At 42.9% G+C, this 23,550-nt stretch overlaps 1 protein-coding gene across 2 annotated transcripts in view; it reads right to left on the bottom strand.

Moving 5' to 3' along the window:
* WDR75 (WD repeat domain 75) overlaps positions 1 to 18,302 on the bottom strand; it is a 34,885-nt gene extending 16,583 nt beyond the window's left edge. The window contains exons 1-12 of one of the 2 annotated variants that reach the window (XM_075934168.2): positions 18,128 to 18,302; positions 15,737 to 15,866; positions 13,624 to 13,689; positions 11,767 to 11,866; positions 10,226 to 10,350; positions 6,262 to 6,332; positions 4,505 to 4,621; positions 3,633 to 3,721; positions 2,609 to 2,767; positions 2,071 to 2,130; positions 1,845 to 1,960; positions 485 to 660 (exon numbers count right to left, since the gene is read on the bottom strand). In XM_075934168.2, the coding sequence (XP_075790283.2) occupies positions 485 to 660; positions 1,845 to 1,960; positions 2,071 to 2,130; positions 2,609 to 2,767; positions 3,633 to 3,721; positions 4,505 to 4,621; positions 6,262 to 6,332; positions 10,226 to 10,350; positions 11,767 to 11,866; positions 13,624 to 13,689; positions 15,737 to 15,866; positions 18,128 to 18,213 (1,295 nt within the window). In that variant the 5' untranslated portion in view covers positions 18,214 to 18,302. Of the gene's footprint in view, positions 1 to 484; positions 661 to 1,844; positions 1,961 to 2,070; positions 2,131 to 2,608; positions 2,768 to 3,632; positions 3,722 to 4,504; positions 4,622 to 6,261; positions 6,333 to 10,225; positions 10,351 to 11,766; positions 11,867 to 13,623; positions 13,690 to 15,736; positions 15,867 to 17,236; positions 18,059 to 18,127 lie in introns of those variants that run through there. The other variant, XM_089779855.1, reaches the window with a different exon arrangement.
* Between the last annotated feature and the right edge of the window lie 5,248 nt (positions 18,303 to 23,550).

Raw genomic sequence — 23,550 nt, 5'->3', positions numbered from 1 at the left:
AAGTGCTTGCCCTAAATTCTGGGAACCCCTTCTAATTTAAGTTTTTACTCCAATACTGTAACTATCATGCCAAACAACTGTGTGTGACATCTATTCAGTGCTCTCCAAAATGAGCAAGAAAAAAGGTGAGCTTTATGGTTGCTCAGAAGATTAACAAATCCAGCCCAAGAAGATCAGGTAAATATTGGCACTAGGGTACTGTTTCAAGATTTTACATTTTCATACAATGTATCTGGCCAGAGGGATAGTAGATTAGAATGATAAAACAGATTCAAGTAGATAGTATTAACATGTAAAGAAACCGACTGCTACTGGAGCATAAAAATTGTTTAAACTGTTAATTTCAAGAACTAGAATTCAAATAAGTGTGATGAACAATTCATATGCGAAAGTGCTATTTAAATATACACACTATAGTCATCTGCACAATATTTAACAAGAAGTGAAATATTGTGTAGTTTACCCACAGGGCAACTATCAGTACCTTTGTGTTTGCTCATCATAGTTCCACAGTTTCATCTGTAATTCAAGTTCCGTTTCCTTTTCTTCTCGCTGTTCCACTGTTGCCAACCAACTGCCTCGAGTACTAAATGCAGCCTTCACCAATTCAACCTGGTTTAGACCTACTTGATGGATAAATTCCTGCTGCACGATATCGAGCTGGAGGAGTCACAAGAGCAAAACTAATTTTAAATTTCAAGTGAGAGTTTGGAAAAAAATCAGTCATGGGACAAAGGACAACCATGAAAGGAAAGATGTTCTGGAAATTATCAGAACCATTGAAAACTAGATGGCATACTGAACTGAATCATGGAACTGATTGCCAAACTTGGCTTTAATACACGAAAAATGCCTGGAAAAGCCATGAAGTATCCCCAATTCAGAAGATGTAGCAACACACCAAAATACAGTTTGATTTTCTGTAGAGACCTGACAATCTTATTCTCATTACACTCAGTTCCAGATTGTCCATCACAGTAAGAATTGAGATTAGTTTTCTAAGGCATAGCTTTAAAGAAACAATTCAACAAATCCTACTTCGTTTATATATTAGAACACTGCGTTTCTGTAATATTCTCATCACATTACAACACTGCAAGTCAAGGCATAGAAATGATTTTACTAAGTTCACAGAGGAAGTCTATTGCTAAGCTGAGAACAGAATTAAGGATGTTAAATTCAGATTAATCAACTAATTGAGTAGTCGATGCAATTTGCATCAACTATTCAATTAGTCGATAAGGACACCTCTGTCTCTGAAATGCAGCAAGAGCTGTCAGGGCTCTTGCTACATTTCAAAGGGGAAAGCATGGCAGGGAGCATGAGACCATCAGGGGACTCGAGCAGTCCCCTTTGGCCATGCACTCCCTGCTTTTGAAATGTGCAAGAGTTCCCCTCCAGGGTTCTTGCACATTTCAAAAGCAGGGAGCGCAGGATCAGCGGGGGGCTGCTTGAGTCCCCTGCTCACCCCCTGCTCCTGTGGCGCTTCTGCTTTTGAAATGTAGTAAGAGCCCTGCCCACCCCCCCAAACAAAGCTGGGGAACCGGCTTTTAAGCTGGCTCCCCCCCAGCACCAACTCCTGCTCCCCCCCTTTGCTGCCTCTCTCTGATAGAGGCAGCAAGGGGGGAAAGCAACTAGTCGACTATCCAATAAGCATATGCTTATTGGATAGGCAACTAGTCTCTTACATCCCTAAATAGAACTCTGCTCTAATGATTCCAATCTTATGCTGTATTACCACTGAGCTACTCTTTCCAACCTGCCTTATATTGCAAGTGTAATTCTGTCACATAAGTGACTGCAGAAACAATGTATAACTTACCACACCAATCTATGCAACTTACATTGTACAACTGTTTGTCAGTTTTGAGACAATAGAACTGCACATGACCAGGTTTTCCATTCAGAACCAAAGCTTTAGTTCTAGGATCAACCACCAAACCAGTCTTGACATCATTGCCTGCAGAGAACAGCAAATGAATGAAGTTAGACAGTTATGTCTTTAGCTTAGAAGAAGAAAAGTTATGTCTTTAGCTTAGAAGAAGAAAAGTTCTGTTTCAGTGCACATACCTTTGACTAATCCTTGAATTACAGCAGAAACGCGCAGGTTGCTGTGTATAATTGTTATTTCTGCATGTAAAAATTAATACAAAATTAACAAAGCAAGGCTTACGTGATGTAAAAAGCAACAGTTAGCTATTTCTACAGCTTTTTCCAGGATAAGCATCCAGCTATTATTCGTCTTTAAGAAATCATTCTACTACTAAACTAGAAATGTAACACATGTACACTAAATATCAGAGCCTTGAAAACGATCTAGAAAGTAAGCAGCACAAGGATGTTTCAAAGAAGAGAGATGTACCAGCTTATCACAATCTTTGTGACCAACTACCACTCTAGAAAAACTAATTGCAAGGTTCCACAATCTGTAAACAAAATCCAACTCTTGATAACATAGGAAATAAAAGATTAAAGATCTACTCTTTCAGAAGAGTTGTGAACTTGTGTACAATACCAATCACTGAATCTGAAGTTCATAAACTCTAATAAATCTATGGTTCGTGAATTCCTTATGGAATTAATACTATAACAATAGGCTTGTGCTTACTGTTTTCTGAGTGAGAGGTACAATAGAAAGATCCATCTAGTGAGGCAGAAATGTGTTCAATAGTAGATCCCAAACGGGGCAGGAATTCCTTCTTACAATCTGATCCATCACGCCACTGAACCAGTACAGACTCAACCCCACCACTCAGCAGGCTGTTACCTTCACATGCAATACAAAACCCAATAGTTAGAGCAACTATTTTGAAATAACATCTCTATATTTCTAGTGTACTAGGATAGCTAGACACCAATTCTATATTTAAGTTTTTTAAATTATATCTGGAGCAAACAAATTATACATCACTGCTAAGACTGGTCAAATCTCTTAACTTGTCTGACCTCTCACACTCAGTAAGACAAATGCTGCTGCTGCAATCATCAAAAGGGTTTTTAATAAATCCCCAGGAACAGCTAATTTAATTCATTTCTTGGGACAGTCAGCTAACTATATTTTGCACTACAACACAGCAGAAACTTTCTATTTAATATTAAATACTGCAAAATGCTTCCTGCTTGAGAGGAAAGGCTAGAAACAAGATCTATAGTGTGTGGCAGAGTCATGTTCCACAAAAAAGTTTTTCCACTATATTCAAAGAAAGTAAAGCGTGAGCCCATATAAGATTTCTTTGACTTGGTTTTTTAAAATTTGGATTTGACTCCAATAAGAACTCACATTTCGCTACATCCTCACAAAATAATTGTCACTTAATAAAGGTGACAGCTGGTTCAAGATTTACATTGCTTAAGAAGGAAAATCTTTGAAGCTGTGTCTGTCAGCCAAAATATTGGCATGAAACATGCTTACACATCTGATTTCCTTACTTTTGTGGAACAAGTATACAGCTGTGTACACAAAAAAGCCACAACTGCTTCCACCTTTCTATTACTCCACCCAAAAAGTCCTCAAAAAGCCTTTCCTAGAAATATGAGTTCATTCCTAGAATTGAAACATTTGTTCAAGATGGAGGACTCTAAACTTCAGCAATTTCTTTTTTGTTCCTGCATTTTAAGACGTTTGCACTCACCCTCCACAGAAAAAGCTAAATCCATGACTTGATCATGGTGCCAGTGCAACGTGGAGAAAGTGTATTCTCTTTTGTGGTTAAAATTTCTCCTGTTAGGAAGAAAACATTTACTTTAGTAGCAGAATAGGTGTAAGGGAAAATAAGCAAACAAAAACCGGCATGCCAAATTGAATAAAATATAAGGTAAGTCTGCCAACATCTAACATAATCCTTCCAATGCAGGTCTCTTATATGTTTAGGTTATACAAAGTGAATGGAAGCTACGTGCAAGTCATCTGCTTGCACAAACTATGAACTAGGTGACCCAAGCTAGCAGAAGGTTCCTAGGGAACTGTTGCCAGTTGAGGCAAGTTAGACCTGTCCCTCAACTGGACCTCTGAAGCAGAGAGCTGTTACCAGTCGCTAGTTCTCAAATTCTCTTTTCTATATCTCCTGGGTGGCTACATAAGAGAGAGGAACTAGCCTCTCTGTTAGTCAATGACTAGCTTTGTCTGAGTGCTGTTGCTGGGGTTCCAAAAGACTGGTAAAGAAGTCTCATCTCCACAGATAACAGGAACAAACCCAATTCAAACACTTCAGTTTTAAAGTTGCAGGGTGCAACTATGGGGCATTTTTGGATCATATGCCAATTAGTCAAAATAGAGGCCAGTCACAATTTAGGGTTTGAGGGCCACAGGATGGCTGTCCCTGACAACCTCCTAATTATAATCACTTCTGATTATGGTAAGGGAGAATGCTAACTACAGAGAATTATGTCAATGCCTGATCACTACTGACAAGCAGAAAGTCCTGTGCCTAATTTCGTGACTCATTATGTTCGAGTTCTATTAAACTAGAAAGTCAAAACTGGGTAGGTATCAGGTTTAACATACCAGAGACGAATCTTGCCATCTTTATGTCCACTGGCTATACAGTCTTCTTTAGGGTGACAAGCTACACAAGTAAAATAGTTGTTTGCACCTTTTCTACTTGTTGCACTTAAAGGAAACCTTCAAAAATTAAAGAGTAGTTTTAATTATAATTCAATGCAAGATGAAACTTGATGGTCTTCATATGTATTCTAGCTGCAGCTAGGGCTATGTCAAAGAAAGACAGCACAATCATTGCACAAATACAAATTAAAAAGATAGCTTTGTCTGCACATGGGATTCCAAGGAGTGAGCAATTGTTGAAGCACTTCTGACTAGGGATGTAATTGTATAGCTGGTTAACCAATTAACCGATAAGCAAAAGCTTATAGGTTAATACTATAGACTACACATATTTGCCCCCCAACCCTTGCCAGTACATTTTTTAGCAAGCTGTCCGCAGGCCAGCTCAGTCCCGGCTTGCACTGGATCCTGATCCTACCCCCGGTTAAACGTGGCTCTGCATTTAAAGTGTATTAGGAGCAAGGTGGGCAGGCAGTCCTGCTCAGTTTCGACTTGCACTGGGTCCGGGAGCTCAAGCCCCTCCCACCTAGAGGCTGCCCGGGGACTATAGAATAGTCGACTAACGAATAAGAATTCATAATCTATTAGAAAATTAACCGATATTTAAGATCCCTATCCGTGAGCTACAAGACAGTTGATAAAAGTTAGGTGCATCCTTCCTAAGAAAAGGACAAACACCATCCCCACTTAACCTGCTAGATTCTTCCAACAACAACAAAAAATCCACACATGCAACAGCATTTGCATCTCATCCAGAACTTAGGCAAACAACCTAATTTAAGTCCCTGTTTCAATCAAGCAATAGAAAAGTGATGACACTACGATCTGGGATCAAACTAAGAGATGCTTTGAATCTCACACACAAGCGATGACACTGCAGCCCCAACTGCCTCTGTTCTCCCTCTTCCCAACAACCACAGACACACATTAAACCAGGAGAGAGGGTCAGAACAAAATTTTGAAGAATTTTACAAGAAAGAATTGGTCAGGTGGATGAGCAGTTATTCAGCATTACTTGTTAGGATTTCAGAAATTAAAACAAAGTCATTCACAAGGAATCTCATTTACCTATGCAATTGAATTAATGGTATCAAAGGCTGCTGATGGAGAAAAAATAATCTGTATACAGTTGACCAATTAATATCCAGAATAGGGATGTAATCAACAGTTGACTACCTGATAAGCATATGCTTATTGGGCAGCAGAGTAGTGACTCAACTAGTCACCGCCTCTATCAGAGAGAGGCAGCAAGGTGCACGGGAACAGGAGCCGGTGCTGGAGGGAGCCAGCTTAAAAGCTGGTCCCACCCCAGTACCATCTCCGGAGAGAGTGGGCAGGGGAAGTAGAGGTGCAGCGGGGATCCCCACTCATGCCAGTCCCACTGCTGTGCCACTCCCTGCTTGAGTCCCTGCTCCACCTCTGCCTTTGAAACGCAGCCCCACAGGGCTCTTGCTACATTTCAAAGTAAGAGGCAGTAGAACCTCAGGTGAGTGGGGACTGCTTGAGTCCTTGCTCTGCCTCTTAAATGTACTAAGAGTCATAGACAGCTCTTACTACATTTAAAAGGCTACCCCCCCTGCGCCTCTGCGAGCGCCCAACTCCACTTCTTATCGACTAATTGAAATGTAACATTCCTAACCCAGAACACACATTTATGAGGGTTCATAGCTGAAATCATCTACAGTCGTAAGTCTTACCTGTTAATCTTCTTCTTTTTGAAAAAATAAACAAGGAGATGAAGACCACGCACTGATGCCACATATTCACCCTGTTACAGAAATATAGCTGTAGTAAGATGAGGGCCTGAAACAAAAGCCCATGTCACACAGGCCTGGTTTGAGACCTGAGGTCTAGCTAAAAAAGGACAAAACATGGCTAATATAAAGCAAAGGCCCCTGCTCACAGAACTTGGCATGAACAGGGCTGAGAGTGTAAAACACTAACTGATAATAGGCCAAGAAACGACTAGATATTTCCCCTATCTACTGGAATGCACTAATTACAGCCATGCAATCCCAGAGAAGTATGTACTGAAAAACGTCTGTGGAATCTCTTGGTGTGTGCATATATGCATTACTGTGAGGCTGCATATGAAAGGTAGTTTGGGATACTGACACAAGCCCTTTTTCATGTAGAAAAATAGTTTAGTGCTATAAGAATTCCATTAATTTATGCCAGAACCAGGAGTTTATACTTAATTTTATTCCCATGACAAACTAAGGATGTTAAGGGAGAGGGGGCGCTTGCTATCCCTGCTGCGCCTCTACCGTTGAAATGTATTAAGAGCCACCCACGGCTCTTGCTACATTTCAAAGGCAGAGGTGCAGTGTGGGGGAACGGACAGGGGAGACAGAGGTGCAGTAGTCAGGACCTGTCACAAGTGGGGACTGCTTTGGTCACCACTTGTGCTGGGTTCCCCGCTGCACCTCTGCCTCCCCTGTCCGTTTCCTCCCACACCACAAAAACGGTTCCTGAGGGAGCTGGCTTTTAATACATTTAAAAGGCTGGTGCGCATCGGGGGATGGAGAGAGGACGGGAGACCTGTGTAAGTGGGGAATCAGCTGACCAGGCTTGCGCTGGGTCCCTCCTGCTGTGATTTAGCCTTTTAAATACATTAAGAGCTGACAGGTTGTTAATACATTTAAAAGGTAGTCTCAGTGGGGTTAGTTACTGGGCCGGGAGCTAACTCTGTTGCGGTTCCCCTGCTTATTGTCTAATAGAGGGGGGGGAAAAAAAAAATCAATCGACTAGTCGATTAGTTGAGTAAACTAAATTTAACATCCCTACTTGACCTTGCTGCCTCTTATATAGAGACAGCAAGCAAAGCACAAGGTGGGGAATGTGAGTAGTTGACTACTCTTTTAGATCCCTACAACACACACAAATGAAGACACAAATATTGAATTTCCATACTCCTCCTGTTTTGAGGTATGCTATGAAAAATACACTTAAGCTTCTGTAACTCTTCTATAAAAGCAAAGGATCCATTAAGCTACACAGGCTCTGAAACATGAGGAGGAATAGCATCTCCTTATATAACAAATCTGAAAAAAAGTGGTTCCGTGGCACCTTACAGACTAACAAAAATATATAGGATCATGAGTTTTTGTGGGTAAGACCCACTTCATTAGATGAGTTGGAATGGAAATAACAGAGTCCAAGATACTATATATCTAAATAACAGCAAAAGTAGTACCTGTCAATTGTAGGACCTCTGTAATGAAGCTAATTAAATGGTACTTTTGCTGTTACTGGTATACTAGGAGACAATGCCCCCTGATCGCCAACCTCCTTCTTTGGGGACAGGTGGCAGCCCCGGCTCCCGCACTGCTCTCGGAGAGGGCCAGGCCGAGATGTGGCAGCCCTGGCCTGCCCCAGATCTTTCCCCCAGCTGCTGAGAGCCCCCAAGGCCAGCTCAGCTCCAGCTTCCCCACCACGGCTGGTGGGGAGTTTAGTCGGGCTAAGTCTGGCCTGGTTCGCTCCCTCTGGCTGCTGGGGGGATAGGGCCAAAGACATGCCAGGCTCTTCCCCCCAGCCGCCAGGGAGGCCTCCCCACCCCCCCTCACCTGCCACTAGGGAGGATCTTTGGCCATTCTGGCTCTTCCCTCCTCCACAGAGGCTGAAGCCATCCTGTTTCTATCCTCCCCAGCAGAGGCTGAGGCCTCCCAGGCCCTTCACCCCCAACCCCTGCGTCTTTGCCCCCCTCTCTCTCCCGGACACTGAGGAGGGAGGACCAAAGCCTGGCCATGCCTCCAGCTGCGACGGCGAAGGCCTCCCGCCTCCCAGCCCCTCTTCAGAGCACCAGGGAAGCTGCAAGGCTGCTGCCCCACTACCCGGAGCTCTGGGGAGACCATGTGGCTGCTTTCCGCTCCAGCACCAGGGAGGCTAGGGCCCTCAGCACTGGTAAGGGAGGCCTGGTGGCTGAGGGAGGAGAGGCTGCAGGACAGAAAGATATGTGATTATGTCACTGTCATCCCACAGGAATTTTTTATTTACACACACACACACACACACACACACACACACACACACGCAAAGAAGTACCACTTAATTAGCTTAACTCAGGTACTTTTGTTGTTGTTGTACATATCTTGAATTCTATTATTTCCATTCCAACTGATTTGATGGAGTGGGTCTTAGCCACGAAAGTTCATGATCCTATATATTTTTGTTAGTCTCTGAGGAGGTGTACACACCACAGAAAAGATTGAAGCTGCCACAGTCGATCTTCCAGGGTTCGAATTAGTGGGTCTAGTGAAGACAGTAATTTGAACTGAGAGGACGCTCCAGTCGATGCTGGTAGTCTTGCTTCCATGAGGAGTAAGGGAAGTCAAAAGGAGAGTATGTTCTCTTCAACTTCCTGCAGTGTGGACAGTGCCAACATTCGAATTCGGGTACTTTGACTTCAGCTACGCAATTAAAGTAATTATCTAATTCAACCTTATCCTGTAGTGTAGACATAGCCTCAGGTGCCAGCTGACTACTTGTTTTTAAAGTTACAGACTAACATGGCTACCCTCTGAAACTTTACAGCAAATCTGGTTTGAGTAAGTAAGAAATATAGTAAAAGTTTATTTCTGTCACTAGTTATACTCCTGTGGGCACTGAAGAGCAAGCTGATTCTATTCTATTTCACAAGTGAAAAATCATCTAAATGCTAACTGTATAATATTCACTGTCTGTAGCAATGCAATACCCAAGGAAACATCTCCCATCTGCACCCTTCAAATAGCTTGATTTTATATTTCATGGTCACCTTGTAAGATAGCTGTTTTGGAACATTTCATCCTCACTTAAAAAAGCCACCTCTCAACAGTTTTTTTTTAAATGTAAGCTTACATCTGAGCAGAGAGTAACAAACAGAGAACTCCACAACATTATTTTCACAGTCTTTTGTTTTTAGAGTACAAATGCAATGTTAGTTCATCTTTAGGTGCATTAGAGATAAAAATGTTAGGGCAGAACCCAATATTAATTCTTTAGATGTGTTTGTTCCCATTTTCCCCAAAGGCCAAATGCTCTTTTTGGTACATATTATAATTTTTTAAAACATAATTTTAAAAAGAGGAAGGTGTGTAGCTAACGAATTAAAAAAGTTATTGCATTACCTGACTTTTGCTACTGCTCTGAGACAAAGTTGGTCATCTAATCAGAACCTTTTTTTTCTTTAACTGGGAAAGAGCCAAAATTTTGCAAACAGACAATATTCTGGATCCAACACGTTCAGCACACATTTTCAACTAACAAAAAAGCCTTTACGTCCAAAGCGTACTGTATGCCGAGTACAAGACTTGTGATTATCTTCAATCCAAAGAAAAGGACATTTTACTGGATTAAGTGGTTGAAATTCTGCAATTTTCCTTAATTTTTTTCCCTAATGAAATGAAATTGTGTTGCAGGACATACTTTTCCAACTCATCAGCAATCCTGATCTTACATGAAATTATGAAGAATAGATGGTGCTGGATGTCAAATTTGTTGAGGCAAGCTTTTTGAGATCAGTGGTTTGCAGTTAAGAAGAAAAGTTAGGATTCATAAAAGGACACAATCCACTTCTTTGAGTGATTACTTGGTTAAAGATACTTTTTTGTATACCAGACTAAACACAATGTGGTTAATACATTTTATATGGAAGAAAAACATCTAAAAAGGTAAATATACTTCTCTTCCAAACGCAGTACATTTGGGCGACTGGCCTATATCATCCAAAATCAAAGACAGATCCTTGGCTTCCACTTCTTGGTCTGGTGTTTTTGGCAGTTTCACAGAAGCAAGCTGGAATGAATCTGGTCAAATAATGAGTCTGGTTGGTTAATAAAATAGTTTTGTGGATGACGTTATAGCACAAATATATGTTCAAAAGGAGAGTATGTGGGTGCACCTGTTATCCTAGATATAAAATACATACTAGCTCCTTTCAGTGTTGTTTTGGATGCATGCTTAAAGATGTATACTTATGGATGAAGTTATGACACCTTTATATTTTTGTCTGAGATGTTTCTGTGCCAAGCTGCTACACAGACAGATGAGATCTAGATTTTTCCATAGTGGTTTCCTGCATAGCAAGCAGAAACCAATCCAAATTACATAGATTTGTTCCTCTGAAGCAGCATTCATAGAAGTATTATGCAAGTGAAGTTATATATCATATTTGTTCTCTCAGACTTTGAATAGTTGAATTTATGTCATTACTAAAACTGGTCAATTTTTCACCATTACTTTTTCAACAGGAAAATGCTCATTTGTTGAAACTGAAACTTTCTATAGAAACAGAGCAAGAACTTGGGTCTTCCATATCCCTAGTGAGTTGCTACTGGCTATACAGGCATGAAAAGTTTTGAAAAGTTTAGTTATTGTTCTAATGCAAAATGAAAACAAACATGGAAATCTCTAAGTTTTCCACAAAACCAAGCTCTTGTTTTGTTGCCAGCCTTACCTGATGCTGGTTATTGTAAAGCTGTAGCTTTTAGTACAGTAACATGATCTAAGAATAAACTTAGAAATGTAAATAATGTAAATGTAACCAGTGTTCCCTCTAAGCTGTGCAACAGCACAGCTTCATAGGTGATTAATCAGCCTTGCCCAGATAGTCAGCTCTGTGCAGGAAGCCCTGAGCCTCTGACTGGGTGGGCCTGATTAATCACCTGTGAAGCTGTGCAAATTAGAGGGAACACTGGTCATGAGAGTCAAATTAGGTCTACTATAACATTAGGTAAGTATGGCAAAAGTGTCTGGAAGTTTAAGGTTATGCTTTGATACAATCAAAATCCAAAAAGTGAAAATACTAAATTGCACATATATGACCATAGTTTCAACAAGATACAACACGCTAATACAACAATGGTTAAGGGACCTATTTAAAGGACGCTTTCAATATAACTTACTTTATCTGCTATTGGCATACTTTTTTACATTTCATTCAGCATGAACAGTGAAACCAAACTGGATAAGTTCTGATCAAGAGCACCAACACAGTATTGTTGTGTATAGAGTCCATTTTATATCAATGGAAGGGTTAAATAAAATTTTCATTTCCACAGAATCAGATTTTGTAAGTCTTTTTTCTTCTGGTTTTGGGGGGAGGAATGGGAGGCAAAGAATTACAAAACAGGACCTAAACTGAATTAGCAGTCCTTTAAACATTCAAGCATGCTAAAAATTACACTGCAACGAAGTATGAACTGAAGTTAATTATACCATACCTGATGCATCCTCATTTTTCCTTGGAATTATAACGAATACTGAACCCTCAGAATCAGCAAGCATATAGAATGCATAAAGTTTGTATCCAACAACAAAAGTCTGGAAAAAAGTAGTTATGAAAGGAGAAGTTCATATTAGTTGGGCAATTGTCAATTATGCTGAAGTTCTCCTATGTCAGGGGTGGGCAATAATTTTTAAAGGGGGGGGCCACTTTACAAATTTCTTAAGTAGCCCTGGGCTGGGGCCTCAGGTGGAAGGTGCAGGGCCAGGAGGCTTCTTGTGCTCCCCAGTCCAAAGAACCTGATTGGCACGTGAAGTCTTTGGCCCCCACCCCTGCTCTGCCAAGGGCATGTGGTGGCTAGAGAAAACTGCCAGCTGGCGAGGACAGGAGACTTCATGCACTCTCCTGTCCCCAGGGCTCCACTATGGGCTGGATCAACTGTGTTGGTGGGATGGATTTGGCTCACAGAGGCTCTCTTGCCCACCCATGTCCTACACTCAGATACTGAACAGTTTACCACTTAATCAGAGATTCTTTTTGATCATGTGCCTCGTTGCTTTTTTAAGAACGTTTGATAAAAGCTTGTAGATTATCCTTGTCAATTTTGAAGTAAAAAATCCCCCCAAAACACTATTTTGGTTAGAAACTATTACAGAGAATAGGCTTGTTCAGCAGTATTTGTATTGCTTGAAATACCACATTTTACCGGGCAGGCTGAAGGTAACACCTCTGCTACATAGTGAGGTGGAAGAAAGCCAGAGAGTGCCTATTCCTCTTTCACTTTCCAAGGCAGGAGTTCTCTTCAGCCCAGAAACAGTAGGATAGAGCTGGCAATCACAACAACCCAAGATTACATTTCCAAGGGGCACATTCAGCACTGAGTCTGACATCACAAACTGCAATATGTGTAAATGCAATCTTAAACCCTCATTGTTCCTGCTTATAGGAGAGGCAAAATACAGTTCAGCATGCATCCCACAATAAACATCTGTCTGCATCTTTTTACAGCTGCTCCCAGTAAAGTTTTGGTCCCAAGCCTTGGATTTGAACAGCAGCCCTCAAACTGTTCTCTTTGGACCAAAGATAACCTGTAAAGCTCTTCACTAACCTCAGAAATAAACATCTGAGAAGTAAGCAGTGGAGGAATTGAAATATTAAGAGACGAGGTGGTTCATGAGAGAAGCCATGTAAAATGAAATAATAGGCTATAACTTCAATTACTTAAAAGTTGTCCTTCCCCATTCTTCTCCACCCAATGGGGCAGGGAAGAACATGCAAACTCTCAGCCAAAGACAGAGGGAGGAACTGCCAGAGTCAATCAACTACCTAAAATTAGGCAGGAAGAAGAGCTACACTGCACAGGAAAAAAAAAATCACAGGCCTCTGTGTATATAACTCTTCCTCCCTCCTTTCTTTGGCCTACCAATTTTAGGAAAAAATATTGGATAGCTTCTCGACTAGACTTCATCTTCACACAACTGGTGAAGTGTCAAGTAACACTGATGACTTTCCGATAACCGTGGGTTCAGTGTACTGAATATTTAAGAAGGGACTGCATACTTCATTAGGTATGGGTCATCAAAAATGCCACTTCAGGCTCTAGCAAGAGGTCAGCAAATTTTTCTTGCCCTTAGAGTGAAAGACCTGCTCAGGGACAAAATATAAATTGAATTAACAATCACTGCTTTTGACGCCAAGGTTTATGTTTAACTCCACTAAAAGCATCATTAAGCTGAATTTGGACCTGTGTGTTTTGTTCAGCCCTAGTATTTATTTAATTGATGCTCACGAGAGAACAATTCTGAAATCCATAAACATCTGTGACAGAAAAAAAACCCCAAAACTATTGACATACTTTAATGAGAATTCCGTCTGTGAAGTCCCAGAGTTTAATGGTGCCATCTAAAGAGCAAGAATACAGCTGGAAAGGAAAAACAAAAGTTATAAACAGAAATCAAATAGCAAAACACTAGGACAACAATTTTACACAAAACAAGACCCTCAAGTTAGGGTCTTAAGATTTTTATTTGGGCACATAAGTGGCTGGCTTTTGAAAAGTTCTAAGGATCAAGATCCAGTTGTCTTCTAACAAAATACACATTCTGCTATTCTAGTTTGACATACAATTTTGAAATATATGGTTTGAGACTGTATTCTTATTTCGTATTTCAATGTCACATAAAAGTTACCTAGCATGTGAATGTTCATACACATTTACAATTCACATGCCTGCATGTGGATGCACAGAACTTCACAGTCCGCTTCTACAAGTGGGCCCAGATTTTATGCACAGCAACAAAAATGCAAAACAAAGCCAACTCCAAACCACCTCAATTTTTCTTTTTTAGATATATAATGTAACTCAAAGCTGAAAATTGAAGCATTCTCCACTCTTTTCTCCTAACCCCACAAGATAAAAATCTCATCTCTAAGTGTTGCCTCTGCATCCTCTAAGTTAGTGTTTCTCAAAGTAGTCAGTGGGTCCACTTTGAGAAAGCTGCTATCAGGACACTCCGGTTGGTTTACGTAAATACTGTTGCTTTCCTTGGCTATAAACGGCAAACTGCAGCCAATGGGAGCCATGAGGCTCTGTGGATGTGGAAGCAGCAAGTAAACAAACCGGAGTGGCCCAGCAGCAGCTCTTTCAGAGTGGGTGCACAGAAAGCAGTAAGAAACACTGCTTTAAGATGATGGGTGGAGATAATGTGTACCCTCAAGTTCCTCAGTGGGTTACTATAAATAGTGTACTTGGAAGAAAAAATCAGAATTAACTCAAATATTTAAAGTGCTGTTGATAATGCAAATATATTGTCAAGCATCCAAGTTTTGAAAGATATGCACACTCTATAGTTATACTAAGTAGGTGTGTACATGTAGGGAGAGAGATGTGTAATGAGGACAAAAGTTTATTAGAGTTACCAATATGTATGCATAATGGCATCGCACAAACAGATCAGAAATAAGTTTCTTCACAGTTTAATTGGGTTCACTGCAAGTGCTATGGACCATGCAGCCCATGCAGAGCTTGGCACTTGAGTGGTGATTAGGAAATCCCTAAGCTGTGCACTGCTCACAATACCTCCTGAGAACAAACTGGGGATTAGCTAAGCCTGCTCCTACTCCAGATATAACCCTGGCATGTGTCCTGCACCAGGGTATACCTTATAGCTGCCGTGTGACACTTTTCTCCTCCCATCCTTTTTATATAGCTGGCACAGTGGGCCCTAGGACACTGATGAATCAAGTCCTACTGCTAATATTGGCAATTATCAAAGATGCACACATGCTAGATTAAAGGAACCATTGTTGGTTTGCTGACCTGAGTGAGTGATCTAACCATCTCTGCTTTTAGAAAAAGCTTCCACTTAGTAAATTAGAATAATCTGATGGTTATAGCAATAAATCCATTAACTAATATGAGTATTTACTGTTTCAGTCTAACTAAACAGCAGCTAGTTCAATAATTTTAAAAGAAATAATTATTCCCAGCTACCTCATAAAATACATTACTTTGTGTCCTGAACTGCCAACATTCAAATATTATTTCCTTAAATAAATCAGGAAAAAACCAAATACAGGCAGTCCCCTGGTTACATGGACCGACTTACATCGGATCCCTACTTACAAACGGGGTGAGGCAACCCCGCACTAGCTGCTTCCCCCCAGCAGACCAAGGAGACGTGAAGCTAGCGCCCCCCGCCCCGCCCCCGCAGACCAGGGAGACACGGAGCAGCTTCTCTCAGCAGACACCTCAGCTTGAGAATAAAGGACTAAGGGAAGTGAGGTGTGGGAGAATAAAACTGAGCTCTGGAGAAATGTTTGGCTAGAGTTTCCCCTACAATATGTACCAGTTCCGACTTACATACAAATTCAACTTAAGAACAAACCTACAGTCCCTATCTTGTACGTAACCCGGGGACTGCCTGTACCTAGCTAGACAGGAATCACAATTACAAAGATTTAATAACCTGCATGTGGTTTTGGGGGTTAAGTTGGATTCCTGTCACTAGGTTTGAGTGACCCTGCAGGACGTGTACACATTCTTCAGTAACTGTGCTGTACACTTTCACGTAGTCTCCTGAGGCACATAAAAGGTACCTGAAAAGATGATGAAACAAAAGGTTAATATGATAATTCTGGATAAAAATATTACATTTTAGGTTTATCAAGGGTCATGACTACTTTGAATTTACAAAGTACTGAACATGAAAAATGTAGGCCTTTTCTCCGAGAGATGACTCCATTTTTGGAACTTTGCTTTCCATTGTTTGTACAGATTTATTTACTTAATCATTAAATGTAGTGGAAAAACAAAGAGACCAGATTTAACCTGCAGTTGCAAAGGCAGGAAAGTTACTCTTTTATATATTTTAATTCTTGTTAAAGGTGCTGCTGGTTTGATCACCTTGAAAAACCTGTATCAGAACAGATAAAATATGTATGCTATTTATTTACATCTCCCCCTTTGATAATATCAGTATCTGCTAAATGTATAGTACTTTGCCTGGTCTTGCTTTTGGCCAAACAATAAAGATCAACTAATTTTCTCCAAAGCTCAAGTTTCTAAGACTCTCACACTCTCAGCACCTGTATTTTACAAGTTAAAAAAAAATATCAAAACAAAAATGACATTTCTATACAGAATTTATAAGCACTGGAAGAAGGGCATTCTTTCGTTCTTTATGAAACTTCAGCATGCTACAGTTAAACTATTTTCTAATGCTCCATCGATTTTCCTTTGATACTGTCACTGGTTGTTTCATTATCTCCAACTAAAAGTCAAAATAAGCCATGCATGCAACTCTTATATCTACTCTGCACAATTGCTTGCCACTCTTAACAGCTGCAGAAGACCTATTTCATTTATGCTATTCCATCCCATACTTCTGAAACAAGTCTATTTTACAAGTCTCCTTAACTCTTCCCACCCTCTTTAGTTTTTTGCAGGCCAGAATATAATAAAGTGATCATGTGACACTAAAAATAGGAAAATCAGCAGACAAGCTTAAAACAATATGTGCCTACACATTCATGATTACGTTTTGATTTCCAGCCCTTGATAATATGTTGCCAAAGGCTGCATACTCAGCCAAGGAGTGGGCAGAGAAGGCCGGTTCTGGAATGGACATGCCCACTACATTTCAAAATAACTATTTCAATACGGTTATGGATAAAACCTGTTATTAAATCTGGCTAAGGAAACGTGTGTTGTAAAGAAAGACCCTGACTAGCAAATAGGACAAGGAGGAATGGAGTAGGGAGGCTATCAGGTTCAAAAACTAAATTAACAGAATAAGGGAAAATTTTTAATAAAGGCCTCTGACCAACAGAGGTGCCAGAAAAATAGTTTTGAATATGACAGAAAGAACCTGTTTTAAGAGTCAACATGTACCTCCCCATCCCACATACCAAAGTTATCTTAAGCATTAAGCCTACCAGGTGCCACAAAAAAATAAAACAAAACTAACCTGTTGATCAGCAAGGAGGGTAGAGATAAAGAGAATAGGCTTTGGGGGAAGTTGCAAATCTTGTCTGGATTAAAATTTGAAACAGAGGTACAGGGCCTCAAATTGGGTTTTAGTTGAAGTGTTATTGGCAATGACATCACTTGTTCATTAAAGGGCATAAAAAGTAAACTCCTAAAGGGTTCATTGCTAACACCTGCCTGATAAAGTTGGCACCAGCCAACATGGGACAAAGCTAAAGTGATGTTATTTAAGTAAATATGTAACCACTGAAAATGTCAGTGTTTACATATTTACACGTGGGGAGGCTGCGGCTCCATGGGAGACAGTACGTATAGGGAGCAAGCTTAAAAGGTGGCTCCATTCACCCACTAGCTCTCCCCTACCCACATCTTCCTACGTTGCTGACTCTATATCAGCTACAGCAGGGAGGGGAGAAGCTTAAAAGCTGGCTCCACACCCATAGCGGCTCCAGAATCCGCCTCCCTCCGCCTCTGGACACATCGGTTCACCTTCCTGGTTACAACCCCCCATCCGCGGGAAACACGCAGCTCCAGCGGAGGTCCCCAGGGCTGCCGGGTGCCACGGCAAGGAACCTGCAAGACCCCGGCACGGCGAGGCTGCCCGGAGCTGGGGGCGCCCAGCCCGGCTCGGGACAGAGGCAGGGCGGGTCTCCCCTCGCTCCGGCTGCTCGGGTCGCGCCGGGGGCCCACGCAGGCTCAGAGCGCCACTCGCAGCCCCAGGCGAGCCCCGCCTGGAGCCGTTAGACGCGGGCCACCAGGGCTCCCCGCCGGGGCCTGGGCCGTGTGGCGCCCGGCGGAGCGGCCTCCACACACCGCGCTCCCACCCCCAGCCTCGCGCCACCCGCTCCCGCGAATCGCCCCCCGCCCTCACTTGGCATCGGCGGAGAACGCCGCTCTGGCGCCGCTCAACTTGCTGCCGCCGCAGCGCACCACGCGGAGCGGCTCCTGCACCACCATCTTGCCGCTGCGAAACCTTCCGCCTTCGACCTCTCACCCCTACCGCGCGCGCGTGTGTGTAGGTAGACATTCCGCCATCTTAGCTATGGGCAAACGGGCCGCCCTCCGTTCCTTTCAAGCACACAGGGCAGCGTTCGGAGCACTACCGCCCTTAGTTTACAGGAGGACCGGAAACTCTTAATGATCCTTTCCAGAGCTAGCATGTCACAGGTGAGCGCGCGCATGCGCCACGCTTGGCTTTTTCCGCCTGAGGAGATGGGTGAGGGGCGGGGCACGAAGGCGGGGGAGTGGGTGTGGTGAGAGGACAGCAGCGGCTGTCAGAGGACAAGCGCAGGCGTCCTTGCTGCCGCGGTGCGCGCGGTCGGTTGCTATGGTAACTGAGAGGCAACCCTTCCGCCCTGGTTCTATTGACCTAATCCCTGTAGCCTAGGGATGCTAAATATGGACTAATTGACTAATCGAATAGTCGATGCGTTTTGCAGGGACTGTCCCATTAGGTGCTAGGGCGAGTCCGCCTTTGAAGTGTAGCAACAAACAGACGTAAGGCTGCTGCTACACTTCAAAGGTGAAAGCGCTCCATGGAGCCCAGGGGTAGCTGGGGAGCCCCCCGTGGGCCCAAGGCTCCCGCAGCGCTGACACCTTGAAACGCCACATGCAGCCTGGGGTCACCCCAGCTGGCCCCGGGCTGCACGCGGTGTTTCAAACTGGCAGCGTCACATGGAGCCCAGGGTCTGGCCCCGGGCTTCCAGTGGCGTTGCCGCTTTGAAGTAACCCCCGGCTTGCTGCCTCTTTCTGAGAGAGACAGTAAGGGGGGGGATGGAGGGGGAAGTGACAAGGGCTTATTGGACAGTCGCCTAGTGCTTCACATCCCTAGGTCAAAGGTCTTCCATGGCAGTCCCTGATCCGATAGGTGGGAGAAGCTCTCCCAGTGTATCTAGGCATCTTTATGCATGGTCTTATAGGAACTTGCTCTGGAAAGCATTACCCAGAATATAATCAATTAAGTCCTGTTAAAGTAACACAGTTGTAGGCACAAAGCTTAGAACGGGCTACATATAACCAAGCTCAAAAGTGTAAAACATGTGCATGCCCTGGATCAGAGATAAATGAAGCAAGGTCAAATTAATATAGGATTAAAAGCATTGCTCCTTTTGTTAAAATATCACTAAGCAGTGAAGTGTGTTGAAGCAAACTTCCCCACTTTCTTTAATAATTTACAGTTAAATGATCCTTTGGGTCTAACTGCTAGGTAATAAGAGGCTCTAAAAAAGAATTTATTACAAGAAGTGTGAAGCGTAATTTATTTTAAAAATAAGCAACCAGAAAGCTGATGCTTCATTATTTCTTCCCCCCTTCTCCCCAGCCCTCTACTGTCCCAGGCCCCACTCGAAACTGAGCACATCTAGGACCATGGACCTGAGGTGGCACACTTTTGCGGGCCAGGCGACACCCTCAGCCCTAAACCTTCCTCCCTCCTCCAATTAAAGAGACTTTGTTATATTTACAAGAAAGTTTATTCTTGATAACATTTTGAACACAGTTTTATTTTAGTAGTAAATGCTATTCTTTGCACACTGTTTGATGGTTTTTTAATACACGTTTTTGACAGAAACCCAGGTGTGTGTGTGTTAACTGTCTGGAGACTGGTGCAGGGATGGGTTGTGGGAGGAAAGATCTTGCGGGGGACTCAGGCCACAGGCCCTATGGGGGGGGGGGGGCCCTGGGGAGGGTCATTGGGATCCTGCTGAGAAACTCTCATGCAGGGCCTCCCAGATGCAGACCCCCACCCGCAGCTGTCCGGGGCTGCTCAAATGCCTCCCCTCGATATCAGCCTGTGTCCCCCACCCTGGGAGGAAGGCCTTCCCTTTGCCCTCCATCAGGTTGTGGAGGACACAGCACGCAGCCACCACCTCAAGGATATTGCATTTCCCCCATGTCCAGGCAAATGAGCAGGTACCTAAACCTCCCCTTCAGCCAGCCAAAGACGCATTCCACCTGCAAACGTGCCCGGGTTAGGTGAGTGTTAAATTGTTCCCTGCTCACGTCCAGATGGCCAGTGTAGGGCTTCATGAGCCAGGGCATAAGGGAGTATGCTGCATCGACCACAATGCAGATTGGCATCTCCACGTCCCCAACAGCAAAGTTTCGCTGTGTGAAGAATGTTCCAGCCTGCAGACCCCCAAGACCCCAGGGGCTCCCCTCTCAGGCGGTCCCTCCCAGCAGTAGGGCAAGGTGAGACCAGGAGCTCGCCCCCACTCCCTCTGCCCTTTCCTGTTACACTCCTCCTACCTCGCATGGACTGTCTCCCGAGAGGGTCTTACCTCCATCAACACAGCACCAACAGTAGATCTTCCCATGCCAAACTGGTGTCCCACCGAATGGTAGCTGTCGGGGATGGCCAGCTTCCAGAGGGCAATAGCCACCCTCTTCTCCAGGGGGATGGTGGGGTGCATGTGGGTGTCCTATCATTGCAGGGCAGGAGCAAGCCAGGCACGCAGCTCCTGGAAGGTGGCCTCATGCATTCTGAAGTTTCAGAGCCAAGCCTGGTCATCTCACCGCTCCATGACGAGCCAGTCCCACCAGTGTGAACTTGTCTCCAGCCTCCAAAATCGCCTCTCCTGGAAGAAGTTCGGTGGCAAGGACAGTGTTGCTGCAGCCTGAGCGAGGGGCTCAAGGCTGGGTTCTGAATCCAGACCTGGCATGAGCATCATGAAGGTCTCATGGAGGTATAGCAGAACTTGAAGTATTACAGTGTGGGGCCATCGCCTGCCCAGGGGCAGCTCTGGCTCCATGGCAAAAAATAAAAATAAAAATAAATTGTATAACACAAATACCAATCAAAAATCACACTTCTGTAGTGTCCCAGAAAGCAGGACACTCAAAGCAAGCACTGCAGAAGCTTTGCTGTCCCTCTAGGAGGTAGGCAAGCCAGCTGCAGCAGCAGAGGAAAGGCTGTCCAGGGGGGTCCCTTTAAGCATGTGTGTCTGCAAAAAGCATGCTGCAGGACCCGGAAATAAAGGCTGCCCCCATGTCCCGGCAGAAGTTGTTCCGTGTGCCCTTTTTCTGACAGAGCATCCAGACAGTCTGGATGCTCTTTTTCAAAAAAGCCGATCACTTTTTCGATCCACTTAGTGCAATCTAGACCCTCTTTTCCGAAAGAGGCTTTTTTGAAAGTATTTTTTGAAAAAACCTCTTTCGAAAAAGGCGTGTAGTCTAGACATAGCCTATCTGCCTTGGGTTGGTGGTGGGCGTCCTCATCAAGGGCACTTCCAGATACCCATGGGGGGCAGTGTGGGGAGCTGAAAGCCTGGATGCTCAAATCCGATGGCAGCTTCCTGCTGGGAGCCCAGCTCTCTCACAAGATCCCAGGCTGCCTGCCACCTCCACTCCCCATTTCCTGCTTCTCATCTCTCCTCTGGGAACAGGCTGGAATCTGCCAGGGGCTTCTCACTCCTGAGGTGTGGGGCATTTTGGCTGTAGCTGCCCAGCTTTCTTGCCAATATCATGGCTCCTGATGTAAGTAATGCAGTGTCTGTGCTACAGAGATTTAAGTCTTATGTTTCTCATGGTGAAATTATGATGTCAGTGTAGTGGGGCACTTTTACCTGTACTGTAGACACTAACATAATTAGGTCAACATAAGCTGCTTTATGTCCACTTGTTTAGTATAGACCAGCCCTTTTCTCACTGTTTTATCTTCTCTTCCCTTTTTCAGTTCTGTTCCCATCTTTCCTTAACCCTTGCACTGTCTCATTTTTCACCACATTCATATTTTTAAGACAATAAATTACACATTTTGCATCCTAGGAATAAAAGAAACCCCATTAAAATGCAAATCAAAGATCTGATCCTCTAAACCCTTTTTTCACATGCTATTTTCTATTTATATTTTTATTAAGAATAAGTGTGAGATTTAGGACTCATTTATCCTAAAAACACAATGAAGGGTCACGACCCAATGCAGGTATCAACTGACAATTCCTCCCTCCCTGTTTCATTTAAAAAAAATGTCTAGAAGTTGCAGTTTATTTATCCTCAAAGGTGTAGTTGCAGTGAAATAAGTTGTGTAATCATTTTATTTTTAATCCTTGTCAGATCTGTCTTTTATTACTTAGAGTCACAATCTGCTTTTTTAAGTGGAAAAAGCAATCACTTTTGAACAGCTTTCATGGTGGTTTTGAAATCCACACTTCAAAAACATATGGTCAGTGCTCTATGCATAACTTACCTTGTCAGGGCATTTTTTGTTAATTCAGGGTCTGGCTTCACAGCATATAAAGGTTACCCTATTAATGTTTTTACATGAAAGTTCATAGTTTGCATAACCATGAATTGCTTGTGTGAAGAGCCTCTGTATTTATTCAAAACAACCATAATACCACAAAATTCTGGAAAATCTGTTCATGCTGGACCATCCCAGGCAGTACTAACCAAAAATGTCATTAATCACAAAGATGGTTTGATGATCAGTGCAATGGATAAGCCAGCTGCAGCAGTGTAAGAGTAGAAAGAACAAAATACTATATACTTAGCGTTTCACAGATGCTGAACAAACAGAACGACCTTTAGTATTTATCTTTTCAATGTCAATAGGTAGGATTCTTCTGTGTCACTGCTCTGTGTCCCAAAAATATAATAAACTGAAATTGAAAAGCAGGGATAATGATGGAGGATTTTCAGTTATTTTTGAGGCATATCCTTTCCCTGATTTTAAACTATGGGAAGGATATGACACAACTGATAACTGATGTCATGTCATGGCCAGAATGTAGCTGTATGATGTTTCTTGCTTCACTGGCATGTCCCACAGAAGAGTGTAATTTTTAGATATGTTGAGAATTTCTGCTCATTCCCTCACAATGCTATAAAGCCATTTAAAAGAAAATAATAGCATTTTGCTCATCTTAGACTTCTGGCATTTAACATGAGAACCACCAAGTGGTATAGAATTGTCATTATCCACATTGCTAGGTACATCTTATCTCAGGCTAGGTCTAGACTACAGTCCTTTGTTGGAAAAAGCTACACAAATTGCACTCCGCAATTTGAAGAGCTTTTTCCTATCGCTTTTCCGGAAGAGGCTTTTCCATCATTTGGCCCCACCTCCGTTTTCAGAGGAGCCCTTATTCCTCATAGAACGAGGTATACAGGGCTCCCTGAAAGAGCACGTTTGCTCTTCTGCAGAAAAAGAAGAAGAGCAAATGTGTTCTCTGGACACGGCCGAGTTTTTCTGGGATACCTTTCCAGGATAGCCCTTATTGATTATTCGATTAGTTAATTAATCTAAATTTAACATCCCTAGTGGGTAATTGGCTAATAGTGTAGTCGATACAATTT

The sequence above is a fragment of the Pelodiscus sinensis genome, chromosome 7, assembly GCF_052426305.1.
Source record: "Pelodiscus sinensis isolate ZL-2025 chromosome 7, ASM5242630v1, whole genome shotgun sequence".
NCBI classification, from domain to species: domain Eukaryota; kingdom Metazoa; phylum Chordata; order Testudines; family Trionychidae; genus Pelodiscus; species Pelodiscus sinensis.
Note: the sequence above shows the minus strand (reverse complement) of the source record. Positions and strands in the feature narration are given on the sequence as shown.